At 63.9% G+C, this 3825-nt stretch overlaps 1 protein-coding gene across 1 annotated transcript; it reads right to left on the reverse strand.

Moving 5' to 3' along the window:
• Positions 1–747: 747 nt before the first annotated feature.
• DMRTA2 (DMRT like family A2) lies at positions 748–3326 on the reverse strand. Its single transcript, XM_084528509.1, has 2 exons — positions 2719–3326; positions 748–2554 (listed from the first exon to the last, which is right to left on the reverse strand). The coding sequence occupies exons 1-2, from the start codon at positions 3209–3211 to the stop codon at positions 1677–1679; spliced, it is 1371 nt and encodes a 456-aa protein (XP_084384635.1). The 5' UTR covers positions 3212–3326; the 3' UTR covers positions 748–1676.
• Positions 3327–3825: the final 499 nt, after the last annotated feature.

Here is a 3825-nt window from a genome sequence, read left to right on the forward strand (position 1 = left end):
TTGTGATATTGATTTGGCTGCTCCCGGGGTGGATCGGGGTCAAAAGTATTTACCTAGGTGTAATCTGCAATATTTACTCCCCGAAGAAAATCTGAAAATTGTATCCAGCTTGATCAATCGCGCCGGGGAGCGCAGAAGGGCGTTTCGCTGCCTCCAGCTTTTGGGGCCGGGGCTGGCCGCCAGCCCCCGGCGACACGGAGCTGTCCCCGGCTGCGGGGCGCCCCCGGCAGCTGGCAGCCCGTGTTTACCCGCGTCTGTTTGCAGTGCGAGAGCAAACAGTCCAGCTGTGCCACGGAGCGCTTCGGGGGGATTAGGTTTCCATACCAACCAACTTTAGGAGCCTCCACGGGTTTCGTGCAGCCCCGCACCGCGCCCGCTCTGGGTGCGTGAGCATCCTCCGGCCGACCCGAGCGCAGGCACGAAGTGGGATGGGGCCGGGGCAGCGCCAGCCCCACTGCACCCAAGAGCCCCCCCGGATCCCGAAAGCAAAGCGGAGAGGTGCTCCCGAAGCAGCGGCCGGGCGCGCCCCCGCCTCCGGCGCGCCCCCGCGCCCTGGGCGGCCGTCAGCTGCGGCCCCGGGGAGCCCCTGCGCCGTTCAGTGCCAGCACACCATGGGCAGATCTTCTGAAAATGACAGAAAAAAGAAAAAAAGGAAAAAAAAAAATCGGCAAGATTTGTAAGGAAAATTTCCCGCTTCAACTTGCATCTCCGGTTTTTATTTTATTATTTTTTTTTTCTGGCGTGAATAAGATAAAGACCAGAACTGGAAATAAAGTTCTTTAACAATTTCAGTTGATACGGAAATTGGTCCCATTTGTAGGCTTCGCTTTTATTTGCAAATTTTCCGGAGTCTACCTGGTTTCACGATGATAAAAATGTAATAAACATATTTGTACTAGTTTTGTAGACTCCTTCTGATATTGACCGTGCTTGCCAAACCAATCTCCCAAAACACACTCTCACCGCCTGATCAAATACCACTTGCCACTTATACCACTGTTGTTTTTTTTTAATAGAAAATAACATTTATTTCTATGAAATGGAAACACAGAATTACCTGTTAGAAACAGCAAGAAGTTTGCTACATTGGAACGAGAAAGCAATTTTCTTGCAGATCACAAATGAAGGAGGCTTATTAAACCATCATACACCATTGGCGCCTGGGTCCTACGGACAGTTACAAATATATCTACTTTCCAATGTTATATACAGGTCGTAACATTTCCGGGGGCAGGAGGAGAAGGGCTTTCAATTTGACAATATATTTCATCTATATGCCTGGTAAGTATTACAATGAGCTGTCTAACCTTTAGCTTAACGTTAATACCAAGTTCACCTACGAGTTACATTAATAACTTAGATTTCCATTTTATAACATTATACACTTGCTAGTATACATATATATAAATGTATGGGGGGAGTGTGTGTGTGTGTGTGCGCGGTATGTGTGCGCGTACCCACCCCGCAGCACACCCAGGGTATATCCATGCTTATGGCCATAAGCAACAAAGAGCGACTCGTGCCTCCCCAACCCAAGCGCACCTTCTGGCCCTCTGAAGGCACCCAGCTCTGCCCAGCTCCCTGCCCACCCCCAAGTGCCACCGAGGGCGGTGGCAGCAACCGCACCCGAGCTCCCTGGCCATCCTGGCACCCCCCACCCCGCCGCCGAGGCCGCGCTATTGCTTCTCGGGGGTGTTGTTGACCATGGGCCCGTAGAGGCCGCCGGAGTAGACCTGCTCCTTGTGCACGGCGGAGCGGTCTCGCATGAGGTCGCTGAAGGCGTAGTCCACGGGCGGCCGAAAGCCGAGCGTGGGCATGAGCCCGGCCGTCGAGTAAGGGGTCATGAAGGCCAGTCCCCGGCTGTGCGCCGAGTAGGCGAGGCGCAGCGGGTTGAGTCCCAGGTGGGTGCCCAGCGGGTAGGCGCTGGCCTCGGCCCCGAAGTGCGTGGCGTTGGGCTGCAGCGGGGAGAAGGCCGAGCGGCTGCCCAGCGTGCCGATGGCGGGGGCCATGGCTCCGGCTATCAAGGGCCGGTGGTGGTGGGCGGCGGCGGCCGGGGCGGGCGGGAGGCCCTGCAGGGCACCATCCCGAGCCCAGCCCTCCTCGGGGCCCTTGTCCGGGCCGCGGTTGTTGAGGATCTGCTCGATGGCCTGCACCACGTCGCCGCCGCAGCCCTGCAGCACCAGCTCTAGCACGCTGCGCTTGTGCGCCGGGAAGACGCGCGTCAGGATGTCGATGGGAGTCCGCTGCCGGCCGCCGGCCGAGGGCGACGGGTCCTGCTCGTCCTTGTCCGCCTCCGAGCCCGAGTCCGAGCCCAGCGGGCTGATGGAGCCCGGGCTCTCCTCGCCCTCCTTCGGGCCCTTGGAGACGGGCGAGCTGAGGAAGGACTCGCCGTCCCCGTTCTCCGAGCCCGAGCCGTGGCGAGCCTCCGGGGAGGAGGTGCCGGGCGCGGCCTCGCCGTCGGGGGACAGGGGCTTCCCGGCCGCCTGCTGCGGGGTCACGGCGCGGCTCGGCAGCAGCGTCTTGGGGAACAGCTCGAACTTCTGCACCTTGGCGTCTGCGGGGCGCGGGGGGGAGAAGGGAGAGAGCCGTCAGCGCGGTCGCCAGCCCCACACGGACACACAGACACAGACGGACACACAGAGCCACGCACCCCCCGTCGGTCGGTCCGTCCATCCGCCCCGCACCCCCACCCTCAGCCCCATCCCCTCGCAGCCTCACCTGAGGCGCCGGCGCCTCCCTCGCCGCCGGCCCCGGCGCAGACGGAGCCGAAGACCTCGTACGCGGGCCGGGGCGGGATGATGCCGTTGGCGGCCGCCAGGGCCAGCCCCTCGGCGGTGCCGTAGAGCAGCTGCAGCTCGCGGGCCTCGTTCTCCTCCTGCGCCTGCTGGCGGCGCAGCGCCACCTGCGCGGCCATGACGCGCTGCCGCTCGGCGATCAGGGTGCACTTGGCGCACATGCAGTCCTTCCAGCGGCAGTACCGCTTGTGGCCCTTCAGCGCCGACACCACGCCGTGGTTGCGGCACCGGGCGCACTTGGGCGTCCGCGGGTACTTCTCGGCCGCCCGCAGCAGCAGCGGCGGAGCCCGCAGCAGGCTCCCGGCCACGCTCACCGGCAGCGTCGCCGCCGCGGCCGCCGCCGCCGCCGCCACCGAGCTGGGGGGCACCGGGGGGGCCGCGGCGGGCACGCTGGGCAGCTCCGAGCGCAGCTCCATGCCGCCGGCCGCAGGGAAGGGGCGAGCCCGACGGCGGCCCCCGAGGGGCCGGGGCACCCGCGGAGCGCCCCCGGGGCTCTAGGCGCGAGGACGGGGCGCGGGCGGGGGCCCGGGGGGCGGCATGCGAGCCCCCCCCGCCTCTCGCCGCGGCTCTCGGAGCCCCTCCGCGCCCTCCCGCCCCCCTCCTTTCCTTTCTTTTCCTTCCTTCTTCCTTCCTTCCTCGCTCCCCGCTGCGTCCCCGGGCTCTGGGCGCGCAGCTCAGGCCGCCCCCGCCGCCCCGCTGCCCGGGCGCACCTGGCGGGGCAGCGCCGAGTCCATGGCGCCGGGCTCGCCGCCGAGCTGTGCCGCCCGCCGGGGCCGGCGAGCCCCGGTGCCGCCGGGCTCGGCTCCCCGCTCCCCCCTTGCGCTGTTATCACCGGTCAGCAGCGTCCCTCCACGGAGCAATCCGGCTCCTCCGGCGGCACGGCCCCTCGCCACGAGGGCAACGATCCAGGAGGGGAAAAAAAACAAAAACAAAAAAAAAAAAAAAGAAAAGAAAAAAAAGGAAAAAAAAAAAAAAAAAAAGAAAGAAACCGCCCCGAGCGGCCGCACCGGGACCGCGCTCCCGCAGCGGG

This window comes from Aythya ferina (assembly GCF_964211825.1).
Source record: "Aythya ferina genome assembly, chromosome: 8".
Lineage (NCBI taxonomy): Eukaryota > Metazoa > Chordata > Aves > Anseriformes > Anatidae > Aythya > Aythya ferina.